This window comes from Eupeodes corollae, chromosome 1 (assembly GCF_945859685.1).
Source record: "Eupeodes corollae chromosome 1, idEupCoro1.1, whole genome shotgun sequence".
NCBI lineage: Eukaryota > Metazoa > Arthropoda > Insecta > Diptera > Syrphidae > Eupeodes > Eupeodes corollae.
The window spans coordinates 276,462,510-276,476,973 of record NC_079147.1 but is presented as its reverse complement, the minus strand read 5'-3'; the positions used below and the strand labels follow the sequence as shown (position 1 = coordinate 276,476,973).

Genomic DNA, 14,464 nt, shown 5'->3' with positions numbered 1-14,464 from the left:
CAAATTGGTCCCAATATTCCTTTTGGTCTTTTTTTTGAAGAATCAAACTCTCCAACACCTTTCGCTACATTCGGGTTCGATTCCATCAGTTCGACTAACTTTTCTTACTGATTTTTGTTAGTTCTCTTGCAGCTGAATAAAATGCATAGATTCATGTTATTTTATAAAAGGAATGAAATATTTACATATGAACTTACAATGTATTATTTTCCTACATTTATTTTACATAAGCTTCGACCTTTTTTTCACACAAATATGAACGTTCGACAAATAATAACACGAATGACGTTCAAATCAACGAACATTCGATAACGACAATAGAGTGAGATCAATCTTCGAAAAATGTATGACATTTAAGTCGAATCAACGGTTCTCAATTCGCCGACGGTTATACAAATTTCTCACAATCACACGTTTTGTTGATTCGACTCACCAATGTTAATAGGGGTAATAAACTAGGATCACTGGGGCAAGTCATTAAGCATGAGCGGATAGCAAGGTGGGAGAATCGTACAGTAGGGAGAAGGCGTAGACTAGAATGCCCAGGGCAATGGGATGCACAACTGAAATGTTATGCAGTCTAATTTTTAAACCTAAGAAAATATAATACAAGTAAGAAAATTAAGGCGACGCAACAGTCCGTTGAGAACTAGGGCATACGGGCATACCACTCTCAACCATTCCTGGTTGGGTGTACTGTTGTCAGGAGGGAACCTACTATGTGCTGAATCCGAACGGCTAATTTGAGAAAGCACTTTTCATGACAAGAATTTCTCTTGAAGATTTATCAATTCCTCGCAAGTGTAAGTACCCGAAAAAACAGCTATATGTGGCACAGACAGGGATTGAATCCAAGACCTCTGGCATCACAGTTCAACGCACTAAACATCCTGCCGCGAGTACTACAAAGAAAATATCCTTTGACGAAAGACTACTCTTATTGCCTGCAGAAAACTCTTAATTGATTCATGTACCTTTTAAAAGTTAAACAGAAGGAAGAAGGAAATGGAAAATGCAATTTACAATAAATTTATTGTAGTCTGTTCAAATAATAAATAAATAAATAAATTATTGCTAAATTTAAATACTAAAAACCTTATTTAACTAAGTTATCGATAATATATAAGGACGAATATCCTCCACGTCAAGCAATCGTCCAGGGTCAACATTTTCTCCACACATTGGACATTTATTGGATTCTGAGAGAATTCTTTTGAAAAAAAGATAACAAGTTTTAGTTCAAGGACTCTCTCCGAAATAAAAACATATATGCATAAGTAATAATACTTACTTTTCCATTTCCGAACGGAAACACAGAAAATCACATTCCGGACAGGATGTCATATTACTTTTGATTATATGTTGACCCTTTGAAAACATAAACAAAAGAATTAAGAAAGACTGATTTTTGTTTTTTTTTTTTTTTTCATTTTCATTACCGTTGCAATGCATATGGGTAACGTGGTCTTACAGCTATAGCAAGTAACTTCCATATTAGGTAGATTTGCATCACATATTGGACATTCCATTGTTTCGTCTTCGAATTCGTCTTTAAAGTCTTTTATTCCTTTTGGGGCTTTTCTTACAATCGACTCGATTTTTTTCGCATACCTTGGATCGATTTGATTGCGATAATCGGGACGCATCAACATTGAGGCATAAGTGAAGGCTGACTTCTTAATTCCAGCACGATGACATTCGATGACGGTTGATGTTAGAATTGGAATTATATCTGTGAGTTTGAGGTATTTTGATTTTTTTATTGTGAATTTGACATTCTAAAAATATAAAAGACTTACGTTCTGGAAATTGTGAAATATTCGCTGCAACTTCAATTAAAAGCTTAGCAGCTAGTAAATGATTCCCCAATTTAATATGCAATCGCACCAAAGTATATCGATGGAGCAAAATTAAATTATGTCTCATATCCGATGTCACCGATAGATTGTTTCGTCTCAATTCCTGATACATTGAAAATAGTAAGTCTCTGGATGCTTTATAATTTCCAGCTAATTGCTCTTGATTGGCAATTATAACTGCAGTCTTAGCAGCATCCTTATAGTGCTTCCTTGCCATATACAAACGAAATAGGTAACGTGGATCTTTCGGCGAGCCATCGACTTCCCCGAGTAGAAACTCGATCAGTTGACTTGCCAGCTGATCACTATTCGAAGAAGCAACACAGTCTATAGCCATTGAAAGTGCTGGAGATTCTTCACTGGTAAAAGACGATGCTTTGAGAAGGTACTTCAATGCTTTGGAAAATTCTCTAGCCAGGAAATAATATTTGCCAGCTAACAAAGTGTGCTTTTCACTTTCGAAATAATGGGCTAACGCAAGGTAGTCAGCCGACTTCGCGTTTTCATAGCGTTCCAATAGTTCCCCGTGTTGTCGGAGCTTGTTGTGACGTTGTGCCAGAGAAAATGCTTCCTGGACACATCCACAAATCACCAAGAACTGCAGAGCTTGTTCGATGTCTCCGATCTTCTGGAAGAATTTCGCCAACATTTTTGCACCCTCCACGGACCGTGACTCGAGAACTATCTCCGATGCTGAATGTGGATCCTGCAATTGATCAAGATATATACGAACTACTGCGTCTAAGTCCCCGGCAATTCGGTAGCTAGAAATGGCTTCTTTGAACTGTCCCTCGGCTTCCTTGGCCTTGGCATAGGTTGCATGCAATTTAGTACTAGTTACATTCGGTAGTATTTGGTTCACTTTATTCCACATTTTCACAGAGATATAATGAAAACAAGCTTCGTCGTAAAATTGTCCTCTTTCATAGAGGCCAGCAGCTTCAGTTATGTGGCCGACAGTAGCTAAAGACTCAGCGCAATCACTAAGTAGCTGTTTGTCGTCAAGCTCTACTGCATATTGGATCTTATAGAAAGAAATTTAAATATTTTTGAGTTTTGTTGGATAAAATTACAAACAAAAACTCACTCCTCGTCTGAAGTCTCCAGTTCGTATTGAAGTTCTGGCAATTCCTGCCTTGCACAATCTCACATGCTCCTCGAGGTCGAGTGATGAATTTTCCACCGGCACATGATTGCCATTAATCAGATCCTCTTTATAGCCTTTTTCATAGTGAAACAAAGCATCAGCATAATTACCCCTTTATTAACAATAAAAAAATAAATCAGCAACATGGTGAGATTCAAAAGTAAACTGATAAGAAACTTACGTAAATTCCAATTGATAGGCATATTCACGAGCAATATAAGGAACTTTATCAGGATCGTGTTTGGCAGCCAAAAGCATAGCTTGTTCCCATTGCAGCAGATCCCTACAGATATCCAATGCTTCTTTGGTATTTGAACTCTTTGCGAAATAGTCCTTGGCATCTTCGGATTTTTCCAACAAAAGACAGCAAAAGCCACACAGAGTGTTTATATCTTCCACATGACGAATTTCCTCTAAAGCTGCCACCATTGATGCATCACCAATTTTCCGATAGACCTTAAGAGCTAAATGAATGAAATTTATATTAAAATACAATTTTCGAAGTGAAACAAATTTAGAACCAAACCAAAATCAGGTTCCAAGTCGGATAGGGCCTGTTGTGCTAATTCCAACCATGATGCCTTTAATTTTATCTGCTCACACACCTTATAGGCTTCAACGTATTTTCTAAGACGGATTAAGTTTTGTAAATTAGTTGAAGCTTTGGTTCCGGGTGTAACAAGGTGTGTAGATAGCGTAAGGGTAGAAAACTGCCCCCCATCAACACAAAGGGCTAATTCACCATCGTACAACATAAGAGGTACCTGAGCGGCAAGGAGTTTTGTTTCGCCTATTTTTAGAGTGTGTTTTCCTAAAAAAAATAATCACACACACACAAAAGTTCGTTAAATCAAAGGAATACACAAAGGACCATACGCACCTTCTATTGAATACCTCTGAAAGACATGAGTTGAACATATCTTCGTATCGTACAAGGCAAACACATTACTTTTTGACAGATCCCACAGAACTCCTTCGCATTGTTTTGGTAAATCAGTTATTAGAAGAGTCTCTTCAGTTGTCTGGACAAAATACACAAACAAGAAATGATTAAAAGACAATTTTTGGAAGATCAATTGAATTACCGGAAGAAAAACAAAACCCTGTTGATGATCATCGAAGAAAATTAACTTAGTTCCTTCTGTATCACTGCTAAGGCTTTTGATTCCCATAGTATGTCTATATTTTATGCTTAATGCCCATTTTTCCAAAGAGAAATAAATCAAGTGTCCTAGCTAAATGGACATTAACAAACAGATACAATAAAATACTCAAAAAATCTCATTTAAGTGCTTACATCAGTTGCAAATATAAGAAACTCATTTGTTAACAAATGACTTGTGATCACTGCATCACTAAGTCCTGATATTGCTCCAGGAAAAGTTTGAGTTGGTTTATCTCTGGTATTGGGATTATCCAATTCAATGGACTGCAAAACCAAATGCGATCCATTCAGCACAGCACAGAAATCGACATTTATTTTGATATCCTTAATTTCCGAATTAAATTCCCTATCGCCGAGAAGCATCGGTTCATCACCTAGCGTCTTGCCCAAATCATAGAACCAAGCATGGTTGTTCATTCCAGCTACAAGGTGGTACGGACCGATACCAATAAACGCAGGCTCGATTTCTAAATTTAGTTTTATCGGAATAGGTTTGGACTATGAATGGTCACATTTATTATTTGGTCTTAGACTCATAGACAAAAGAATACCTACCTTCTCTGGGGAATAGACATAAATGGAAACCTCAGCCAAGCTACTTAGCATTGCAATTCTTGGAGGAGATACAGCGTACATAGTCTGTAGTTTAGTGACGAACGTACAAATTGTTCCAGTGTTTGTTGTTACTGCCAAAAGCTGACCATCGCTACTCCAATCGATCATTTGAACAGTTGAGTGATCGGGCAGGGTTATGATCTTCTCAGTTTCTTGAAGATTTGTTATCGAATGTATCTTCACCCTACAATCTCCACAATTTAAAGAAACAAACAACTCAGTTAAAAAATATGAACTTACGTATCATCTCCACATGAGGCAACTATATCCAATGCCGGACAATAAGCTAATCCCGATAGGGTTTCCTTATGATTCTTAACTTGCCAAAGCTCTTGTCCCACGTCTTTAGGATGGGTGGATATTGCCACAACATGCCCATTGGAAAAACCCAACAGTATATAGCCATCTCCGAACCATTTGTGCTGCAACAACGATCCATAGCGACTCTGGAATCCCAGTTCGGTGGGAGAATCGGGTTCAGGCAGGTAAAACAAAAACAATGTCCGTTTTCCTATGATCATACTGACTGTATTCTCTCCAGAGACTTTCTCATCGTTTGACATCTCGGCAAAGTACATATCCGAAGGTACATCTCGCAACTGGACTACTCGCAATGAATCTCCCTCTTCGTTGGACAACGAAAAGCTCTTATCGTCACTTCCCAGCGCTAGTATATTCTGCTGTGACCAACACCCACACGTGACCCTTTTTGAGTGTTTGCCCAGTATGGGAATACGCCTTGATGTTCGGTGATTATAGATAGCCAGGTTGCCGCGAGTAGTGCCTACCGCAAGAATCTGATATTCCTTAGACCATATAACGCAACTAAGAGAATCACGTAACCCTGAATCGATTACTTGCTTGGTCTGGGTATTCGAATCCCAAAGGAGAATTTGCGAAGAGCTCGCTGTAATTATGCACAGAAGATCACCCTCACAGTCCCAAGAAAGACCTGAGCATAGTCTGTGGGGATGTTTATGAGAAAATTACATGATAAACTTAAAGGTATTAAATGAAAATATACCCTTGAAGGAGAATCCGTTCAACTAATTGGCCTTGACGGCTAAATATCGCCACTGAACCATCAGAGCCAGTTGAGGCCAAGTATGAGCCGGAAAGTCCTTTTTGCCACATAAAGTACACATCACCGGGTCCGTGGGGTTCATCGTATTTGTATAGCATTTTGTCAAAAGGCATTTTAGTTTAAATTGTGTTCCAAGACTTTACTTCGAGTGATTCTCTTGGTTTTTCCTTTTTAATTTTGTTGTTTTAAGAATCTTCATAAATGTGTCGGCATAATTGCGATCGTACTGTGTTTGTGTTGTTTTTAGGGCTTGGGAACAGTGTACAGAGCGTCGAGCGATGATGGAGATGTTTGAGGTTTTGGGATTTGTTTTGGTTTTTTGTTTGGGAAAGTAACCATAACAACAAGTGCGTTCACCTGTACTTGTGTTTTTCTTCTTTTATTTTTAAATCGAACAAACGCCATCTAGAAGTTGATAGACTTTTTGCAAGTTGTGCGTTCCCCATGGAAGTATTTTTCTCCTTTTCAACCGAAAATAGGCGAAAAGTGTTCATATATATTGGCAGGTTCTGACAACATAAGGGAATTCATTTGCAGTTAACTGCGTTCTTTGAACCAAAATCTATCCCAAGGCCACTGGTTAGTTTTTCAAGTGTCATAATTTTCAAACTCGGAACTTTACCATCAGTTCATCGTAAGAAAACTAGCAAAGACATTATTGTCTATAAAACAATCTTCAGGCAAGTTAAACGTCCATCACGATTTGTATTTTGTCCATCTTTCAATTTGAAAAGAAATCCATTTTTAAAAAACATTAAATGGAATTGTTTAGAAAATAAATAATTCATAGAGTAATAAAGTTCAGCGTACAGTTGAATGAAAAAACATGATCTACTGTCATTTTGACAGAAGTAGACTTAAAGTTGCCTTAATTGGAAGGCAATTTTTTGTAAGCTTACCAATCAGATACTTAAAACTTGACTTACTTTCAAATCCCTTATTTCGTCTGAACCTGTTATATCCAAAGTCAGTAAGTTTTCTAGTAACCTCGCTGTGGAACCACAAAATTGAAACGTTTCTGGGGCCTGATATGTTTCTAGGGCTTTTATGACAAAAACCAAAATGTAATTGCCACCTTGGGAAAAAAGGGTTAAAAGACTTACTGATTAAGGTATCTGCGTACTTACTCTTACACACTTCCAAGGCATTTTCCCTGAACATTAAAAAACTATAAACAATTATAAAAACAAAAGAAGAGAAGGTTTATAAAATAGAAGACATTTAAGGTCTAATTTGGTCTAATTTTATACAGTGGGTAGTTTTTACCAAATCGTTCTCAGTTTTTGGTTCAGTCGTATTAATTGTATTGTAATATTCGTTTGCTTCGGCTTACTCCCATACTGTTTTAAACATGCCATCTGTATTGACACTAATTGAAACCCAAGTAGATGAGAATTCCGATCCTGCTGAATTTTGTGTTCTTGGGTATAGCTTGGTGCCTTATTCTTTTCCCACCATGGCCTCGCCATATAAATACATTAGAAATGATGTTTCTTATCAGTTCCTACTACCGCAAAATGGTATTTGCACCAATTCTTTCTTTTGATTGTATGTATAGTAATAACATTAATAAGCAAATCATTCACTATTGCTTCATTTATCGAAGCCCCAATCTAGACAGAGTGTCAACTTCTCATAAATTTGATGCTTTGTCTGATTCCATGCAAAGAATTGTTTCATCCTATCCTCGCACTGAAATCGTTGTTACGGGCGATTTCAATGAACACAATTATTCATGGCTTCAACATTTCGGGCCAGACAACACCAGAAGTAGTGTCTCTGAGTTGAACCACCTAACTCAGCTGGTCAACTAGACCACTCGAATATTGGACGTTGTAGGTCGATTAGAAAACACTCATGACTTGTTTCTTACCTTTGACCTTTAGAACACTATTAGTGTTCTATCTGACCATTGTGTTACATATATCTGCAAATTTCTTGTGTCAAAACACCTCATTTAAAGAAAGAGCTCCTTGGAGAACCGTCTGGCAATACGATAAAGCCAACTGGGACGGTCTCAATAATTATTTTAGGATCTTTAACTGGTCACTAGGCTTCCTCGATAGTGACGTTGACGCCACCGCAGATATACCTAATCACAAGTTTGATTCTTCTAGAAATGAGAACCGAATAGGGTTAGAAGCATCAGACTTAAGGAAAACGCATGGTTAGATGCGAGCTGTAAAAAGGTTATCAGGGTCAAGAAGGTTAATTTCCGTTGTTTTAAAGCCAATCCTACTGAGGAAAACCGGATAGGTTCAAGCAAGCCAAAGAAGGCCTGCTACGCTCATATTCGACCACCAAACTTTTACATGACCAAAAATTACGGCAAAAAATACTGCAATGTCCCAAAGGCAGTAAACATTTTTGGTCATTTGTAAATAATATGAGGAATTCTTCCTCTTCCTCGGTTCCTACGCTCGTTGTGAATGACACTCTATTTGTTAGCTCTTTAAAGAAAGCAAATCTCTTTGCTAGGCAGTTCGCCGCCGATTCAACGCTGCCAGTGAGTGTTATAACTCCGCCTGTACTTCAGCGAGTTAATGATTTCATGGGGCAAATCTTTTTTCGCACTCGCACTGTAGCGAGAGTCCTAAAAGATCCTAATATACATAAATCTGCTGGTCCCTATGGTATCTCCGCTATTGTTCTGAAGAGGTGTTCTTCAATTCTGTCAAAACCACTGCGTAAACTTTTTCATCTGGCCTACAGGTTCGTTCCGAGCGGATGGAAAACAGCATTTATCCAACCCATCCCCACCCTCTAATCCGATTGCATTTCCGTCCCTTCTTTTCAAGATCATGGAAACGTTGATTAATAATCAGCTAGAGAAATATCTCGAAGACCGAAAGCTATATTTATTGACCACTGGTGATCGCATGGTTCATCTCAACGAACAGTGCAGCAAATCTTAACATCTTTCTGAGGAAGTTAGGTTATTGCACTTGATTTGATAGGGCTTTGTATCAGGCTCTCATATCGAAAATGCGTGCTTTCGGTTTCCATGAATCCCTCTTTCTTCGGATCGTTCAATACAAGTAATATTGGATAGATTCAAGTCTAAAAGCCACAAAATAAATGCTGATGTGCCCCAGGGCTCTGTTCTATCGCCGAAACTCTTTATTCAATTCATTGCTTCGCTGAGCAAAGTAATCCTAGCTTTTGAAATTCCACAAGCTGTTTGGGTATCCTAAGGCTGTGCAAGAAATTTGTCTCCCCTTCTGATATGGCTGTTATCTACAAGATACATAAGTGTTATCTACAAGACTTATGTATATACGTTTAAAGCTTGAGTATAATTCCCATTTCTGTGTTGGTGCTGCTTCAACTTACTTAAGTCTCTTGGTCAGCATTGAACGTAGAGCATTTGAATTAATTGGTGATATTATCATCGTAGTACCCGTAGCGTGATGGTTACTACGTTGGACTGTCATGCAAGGGGTCTTGGGTTCAAAACCTGACTGTGCCACCTAACTTTTCTTCACGGGTACTGCCTCTTGCGAGGAATTGACAAATCCTCCAAGTGTAATTCTTGTCATGGAAAGTGCTTTCTCAAATTAGCCGTTCGGATTCGGCATATAAACTGTAGATCCCTTCTTTTTTATTTTATTATCACCATTAGTCCATTTATTTCGCTTGAACATCGTCTTAAGGTTTCTTATCGAACCCTTTTTTACCGTTATTTTAACGGTTTATGACGGTTCTAGAGCAATTGCTAGCTGAATTCCTTCCCTTAAGCGCCTCTCGGAATGATCATTACTATAACTCTGATCAGAACTCTGGTCGTACTGTCAAATTCAGATATTCCTTTTTTAGCCGTACTTCGCGAATGGGCAATATTGCCTTGGTCCAATCTAGCCCTTAATAAAAATAAACTTATTGTCACATGGATAGGCACAAGCTTTTCGTTTTTTAATTGCCGATATTTGTTTAAACCCTTTGGAAAAACCCAAATGTGGAATGAATGAGGTATGTATTAAGTTTATATTTCAATTAAACATTTTGGCGGTTCTTTCCGAAGAAGGTCATAAAAAGTACATGTTTTTTTGTGTCACATGGATAGGGACAAGATCAAAATTTACCTGGAAGCCCTTTAAAGTAAAGAAAAGAACAAAAAGTATTATGGTTTATGTAAATCCTGGTTTTACTGAATGGATTAAAATAAGTTTTAGTAATGCGTGCTGCCTCCTGAATTACTTCAATAAAACCTGTGATGTGTGGATTCATAGAGTGCTGTCAGATAATTGAGCGAAAATTGGGCCCAGGACCATTGTATGGCTTCAATAATCTCTTCGTTTTTCTGGTATTGGTAGTAAATTACTTGTTGGCAAGTTCATCATTATCTACCAAATAAATCAGAAAACTTCGGAAAAGCTCGTTTCAAAATCGATTTTTAAGTGGTCCCATAGAGGTGATTGCTACTCATAACATTACACCACCTCTTTTGCTGTGAATTTTTCAAGATATATTTCTTCCTTTCTTAAATCATGAAAATAGCAACTATATCCATCAAGTCCGTCCAAATAAAATGTGTTGTGGCGTTGGCTCCTGTTTTTTTTTTCTTAATTTGTTGGTGTCGTATATGATCTACCTTCTGTTTCACCCGAGCAATAGTCGATCTATTTGTTGTTACTAGCTTCTGCTTTGAATTTACTAATGGAAATCCTTGAATTTAAAGCAGATCTCACTATCACCCGCTTTAACTGAAATAATGTGGCTTTCTCGACTCTTCCTTTATGGTTTTTTCTATACCTCTCTGGGCACTTAGGGTAGTTGTATACTTCTCCTTATTTTGCTGGCTATGAAACGGATGGTTTTGCCGATATCTCGGTAAGCTCGAATTTGTCCTCTTTCCTCCTTAGTTAGACCTTTACCGCTACCAATACTTCTTGATTCTATCCAATTAATACTCATACTAAGCTTCCAAACAACAAGAGGATTCTTTTATATGATTTAAAACAAGCTAATTAGTAAATTTAGATCTTGTCCCTATTCATGTGACACAAAAAACAGATATTTTTTTAATGACCTTCTTTGGAAAAACTGTCATAAAACAGCCCTTATAAAAGAGAGCTTTCAGACACACGTTAAATACGTTCACTTCAGTTTGATGTCATTTAATTTTGTGTTGTTTAGTATTTAAAATGGCTCAAAGTTCTTAGAAGGACATAACTGCAAAGAAGAATCAACTAACAACATTTTCAACATTGTTCATTACAGGACGGAACGTGTTTAGGAAATTTAGAATATGTATATTCTCTGTCTCATTGCACAGCAAACTCTCTACTGTTGTAGAGTCTTGTGTTGCATAAAAGTTTTATATTCTTCCTGAATCATACATTAATTGAAATATAATAAAACAAACGCATTTTTTAATTTTATCATGTATATTAATGTCATTTAGTTTATACTTTATATATTATTGTGTATATAGCATTATGTGTACGTTAATACATAATATATAATATAATTATAAAGCTGGGCAGATAACATAAAAAAGAATCAATCTAATTTTAATCTGATAAAAAATAACTATAAAATTCTTGTCTTTGCATCTCATCATGTGTCTACTCCTACTTGTCCATCGCTTTCGCCAACATCCATTGACTCCATACTATCTTCAAGTTCATGCATTTGTGCCTTCAGATCCTCCGCCAGGGTATGTTCGGCCAAAGCAACTGGATCTTCATCCCCAATAATAATCTCCTCTGGATCGGGAGCTCTTGGCAAGAATGATTCGTTAGGATAGATTTTTTCGAACATGTTCTTAGCATTTTGAATAGATGAATCGTAGTCGATTTCGAAGAATGGACCACAAGTCGATAGGAGTCTTGGTACAAGCTTTGTAGAATCAGTTTGGTTTTGTTGACATACTTTACATCTTTTTGTTAGGAAATAAGCTGCAAAGAGTAGTTTTGGAGCTCCTTGTAAGTCGGGATTAAATATTTGTTTAGCAAACGGTTCCAAATCAGCTTCAGGGTCGTTAGATACTGCTTCGGCAGTAATGTGAATTAAATCTTAGAAGGAAAAAGAATTAAAACACATAACAATTTGTTATCATAGAGAAATACTTACAAAGTCCTTTGGGACATGTTCCCGAGTAGTGTGAAAGTTGCAGTAAAATAGCTCCCCTAGTAGTATCTAAGCTGTCTATCAGTCGTATCACGTTCACCCCTCCCCCACCTGAGTTCTGGTCTTCATTGCCAATTGGCGTGGAGCTTATGAAAACTCCCCTCGCTAAATTACCACATCTCTGCTGGCCTTCGGCGAGACAATTGCTAGGAAATACACCAACAGGCAAGCTTCCACTGGATACGACCAAGTGCTTTGCATCGAGAATGTGTCCATCAACTTGAAGAGTTATTGCATCTTCTTTGGTAGAAACAACATTAACCTTCCTCTTCAGACAATAAGTTCCACCAAAGACAGCACACAGTCGACAGAAGCACTGTGGAATTTCCCCACATCCGTACATGGGAAAGAGGAATGGACTATTGCCATAACGACCCAAACTCTGCAAGTAGCTTTTCATCTTCTCGACGCCTTCGTTAAGAGTGGTCCTTTCGTTGCACATGGCAATGGAATTCATCACGCAATGGATGATTTTCTCTGTTAGTTTGTTTGCCTTTAGATACTCGAGGAAAGTCTTATCTTGGTACTTGGCGAACTCTTCCGACTTATCATCGAAGTTCATGCAGCTCGTGAGAAGCTTCATCAACAGACGTTTCTCTACAATCGAAAGGTCTTTTGTGTTGAAGACATCGGTGCGAGAGCAGGGCACATTCAGCAGTTCTCCCCCATAGAGGGTTGAGATCCGATCGATTGCTCTAAACTCAGCGTATCGACATATATTCGATGACACCAGTAAGTCAACTAGCTTGCCAGCAGAGAAAAGCAGTTTCGGGGTGAGATCGATGTTGAATTTTCTTGAGCTCTTCAGCACTTTCGTTTGAGTCCAGTCGTCTTCGTTTGTTGATGATGTTTCTGTCTCCGTTACCGTGTCCGTTTCCTCAGCTGGAATGTACCAAATTTGTTTGGTATACGCTATATCGTTGGTCTCGGTTTTAATGTTGTTCGATAGGAATGATTGGAAGTTCTCGAGATTGAAGGAGGCCCAGCAGCTGCCATAGAAGTCATTTGGATCGACGTGAAGGACGGTTTTTCCAATACGACTGGCGGCTGCGGCTACTGCTGATTCGGTGAACCCTGTTATTGATTTTGTGTTGATTTTAATAAAAGATTCTTTTTGTCTTTTAATTACTTAATCAAAGTGGTTCACTTACCTGTCCCTACGACTACAAGGTCAAACTCCTTAGGAAGTTCTTCATCCATAATTTTAATATATATTTGTTTTTAATACTTTTTGTATTTTGGATATAATTTTTTAGTAAATTGAAATTGGGGACTGAATTGATAGAAATGAATGAGTCACTCGTGACAACAAAGTAAAATGACAGCTGTCAGATCTGTCAAATCTTGGATAGGAGTTCGAGTTCGAAAATGTATTGAGAAATTAATAGAGCTATAGATGAGATGATTTTGCTTCTAGCTGAATAAGAAGCATTTAAAAGTTTCGTCGTTAAAAACTAGATTATAGTTTTCTGCGAAAATATTGGTTATTTAAAAAATTCAAATACTTATTACACTCTGTTCTTTTAAAATTTGAAGTTTAAAAATGGGAAAGAGCTTTTAAACCCACTGGTGCCTTTTTGTGCTTTCATGGAAATTGGCTATGAAATAAAAAATAGAACCACTAATAAACATTCGTTAAAATTGTGATTGTAATATTTCATAAGGCTAAGGACATTCAATCACGATATGGTAACTAACAGACTTTGAGGACTGAGGAAATTTGTATATCTTTTCATTATTTCTTACCTGGTACCTGATATCTGGTAAATAGTTTTTCACACTACCTGAAAGTACCTATTTTCAAATAATGACATTTGCCAATGAGACAAATATTTTATATATTTATAAATCAATGCAAATGGTAATGAGAATATTTTATTTAGTTTTCTTTTCACGATAATTAAAATAAAAAGAAGGTACTTTTACCAGGTACGATAGCTCCATAAATTTCGAATGCTATTTTTGTGACATATATTAGTAAGGATTTCACGTAAAAATAGGAGATTTAAATTTTAAAACTCTTTTGTGTTGATGTGATGTTAAAACCATATCGATAAATCAATAATAATTGACGTGCAAATTAAAATTTCCAACATTTTAAGATATACTATGTTTGTTTACTTATGGAATACAAAATAAAATTTGTATGAAGAGAGATGATAAAACTTCTGTATGATCGCTCTATATATAGAGTCATAAGAACGACCCCCCTCACCACCCTGCAAAACAAAAACAATGAATTTGTTAAATGGTTACACACTAACAAGATCATCGACGACAGAGAGAAAACAAAAATGAACAACTACACAGCACAAACACCTGCTATAAATGGACTACCGAAAATACACAAACAAAACATGCCTCTCCGCCCGATAGTATCATCGATAAAAGTGCCTTGTTACGAACTCTCCAGGTTTCTTGGTAGAATATAAAAGTGTGTCACGAAAGAATCTTCCCATTTA

The 14,464-nt window shown here is 37.2% G+C and overlaps 2 protein-coding genes across 2 annotated transcripts; both read right to left on the bottom strand.

Moving 5' to 3' along the window:
- Window positions 1-1,043: 1,043 nt before the first annotated feature.
- Window positions 1,044-6,163, bottom strand: LOC129941561 (WD repeat-containing protein 19). The gene is made up of 13 exons (XM_056050234.1): window positions 5,811-6,163; window positions 5,027-5,749; window positions 4,727-4,970; window positions 4,304-4,669; window positions 4,092-4,241; window positions 3,887-4,028; window positions 3,533-3,817; window positions 3,188-3,470; window positions 2,947-3,118; window positions 1,800-2,883; window positions 1,440-1,732; window positions 1,292-1,368; window positions 1,044-1,210 (listed from the first exon to the last, which is right to left on the bottom strand). Exons 1-13 carry the CDS (start codon window positions 5,981-5,983, stop codon window positions 1,105-1,107), a joined length of 4,098 nt encoding a protein of 1,365 aa, XP_055906209.1. The 5' UTR covers window positions 5,984-6,163; the 3' UTR covers window positions 1,044-1,104.
- A 5,079-nt stretch (window positions 6,164-11,242) lies between these two features.
- Window positions 11,243-13,206, bottom strand: LOC129941592 (rab proteins geranylgeranyltransferase component A). Its single transcript, XM_056050263.1, has 3 exons — window positions 13,154-13,206; window positions 11,946-13,076; window positions 11,243-11,887 (listed from the first exon to the last, which is right to left on the bottom strand). The coding sequence occupies exons 1-3, from the start codon at window positions 13,200-13,202 to the stop codon at window positions 11,430-11,432; spliced, it is 1,638 nt and encodes a 545-aa protein (XP_055906238.1). The 5' UTR covers window positions 13,203-13,206; the 3' UTR covers window positions 11,243-11,429.
- Window positions 13,207-14,464: the final 1,258 nt, after the last annotated feature.

What these genes read in the sequence shown, in the direction of transcription:
- LOC129941561 (XM_056050234.1), bottom strand. Translation starts at nt 5,983, where the DNA reads ATGCCTTTTGACAAAATGCTATACAAATACGATGAACCCCACGGACCC. An exon ending in GAACGGATTCTCCTTCAAGG is followed by an intron (nt 5,750 to 5,810) that starts GTATATTTTCAT and finishes ACATCCCCACAG; the next exon opens with ACTATGCTCAGGTCTTTCTT. An exon ending in TATTTCACAATTTCCAGAAC is followed by an intron (nt 1,733 to 1,799) that starts GTAAGTCTTTTA and finishes TCAAACTCACAG; the next exon opens with ATATAATTCCAATTCTAACA.
- LOC129941592 (XM_056050263.1), bottom strand. Translation starts at nt 13,202, where the DNA reads ATGGATGAAGAACTTCCTAAGGAGTTTGACCTTGTAGTCGTAGGGACA. An exon ending in CCTTGTAGTCGTAGGGACAG is followed by an intron (nt 13,077 to 13,153) that starts GTAAGTGAACCA and finishes AATCAATAACAG; the next exon opens with GGTTCACCGAATCAGCAGTA. An exon ending in AACATGTCCCAAAGGACTTT is followed by an intron (nt 11,888 to 11,945) that starts GTAAGTATTTCT and finishes TTTCCTTCTAAG; the next exon opens with ATTTAATTCACATTACTGCC.